Source organism: Penaeus monodon, chromosome 30 (genome assembly GCF_015228065.2).
Source record: "Penaeus monodon isolate SGIC_2016 chromosome 30, NSTDA_Pmon_1, whole genome shotgun sequence".
Classification (NCBI taxonomy): Eukaryota; Metazoa; Arthropoda; class Malacostraca; order Decapoda; family Penaeidae; genus Penaeus; species Penaeus monodon.
Genome location: NC_051415.1, coordinates 7,359,641 through 7,360,693, shown reverse-complemented (window position 1 = coordinate 7,360,693; position 1,053 = coordinate 7,359,641). Strand labels below are relative to the sequence as shown.

The 1,053-nt window shown below is 47.1% G+C and overlaps 1 protein-coding gene across 1 annotated transcript in view; it reads left to right on the top strand.

The window, feature by feature from the left end:
- The first annotated feature begins 1,014 nt into the window (after positions 1-1,014).
- The window catches only part of LOC119592335 (fatty-acid amide hydrolase 2-B-like), a 12,903-nt gene continuing 12,864 nt past the window's right edge, over positions 1,015-1,053 (top strand). The window contains exon 1 of the mRNA XM_037941162.1: positions 1,015-1,042. Coding sequence (XP_037797090.1) covers positions 1,015-1,042 — 28 coding nt within the window. The remainder of the gene's footprint in view (positions 1,043-1,053) is intronic.

Below are 1,053 nucleotides of genomic sequence, written 5' to 3'. Positions count from 1 at the left end.
CTTGTCTTATTTCCTTCCAATTATTTCACAAGTCATATTGTACCTGTTTACTTTGTCTAGAGAAGTGCCCCTCTAGACCTTGTGCTACATGTCCCCCCAAACGATGTTCCTCACGTTCGGTCTTCGCAAGAAAAGGGAAGAGGTACGACATGTACTGTAGGCGTCGCCTTTTTCGACTAGCAGGAGCGGCGAATCTGCAGACAGTGCCGCTCTGATGCCAGATGACAGGCCAGCAAGAACAAAGCACGCTGAAATAGTGCTTTTGCGTCGCTCAAATATGAGGACCCATGGACTCGAGATGGATAGTACGCGGTGCAGCGATCTTCAGGGGGAAGGTTGCGAAGTAAGAATAAAGGGCAAAGAGCAGTGTCCGCAGGCATGAGGTGATTGTGGTGCAAACTCGAGTGCAGTTGACTTGGTGATATTTTCTGTCATCTTTTCTTTCAGAAGTGATTGAAAACTCCATGAGGACTGGCGAACAGTCGACGCTCTCTCAGGATCTATGAGTTATGCTTGAAGACTCAGTGATTTTACGAATTCCGAGTCCTTATCCGCCGTCAGGGCTTGACCCTCAGGGAGAGAGAACTGAGGCACCAACGCCTATAAATCACTACATCGAACCCACTCCAATCTGGTCCGTGTCTGTTCAGAGACAGGGTACGAAGGATCCACAAGCAAATCGCTTCACCATTCTGATATTGCTGATTCATACTTAATTGATGTTCCCTTTTCAAGTAATGTATGATCCCCGGAACTTGGTAATAGTTTTCGTAGAATCCTCTTGCGTATCTCTCTGCACCGTAGCAGCATTCTTGGAGTAACAGTTGTACTTTGGTGCCTTCAGGGCGTTCATCTTCAAGACTGCCTCGCCCCCCTTGAATTCAGAAAACCACTGGCGGATACGAGAAAGGAAGTTTTTCGATAAGTTAGTTTAGTCGTTCAAAGGAATGCTGCTGATCAGGGCCCCGCAGGAAATTAGAAAATTATCACTCGGAAGTCCCTGCCAAATGCCAAATGACTGTTCTGGAGCAGGTGTTTACCTGTAAGACCTTC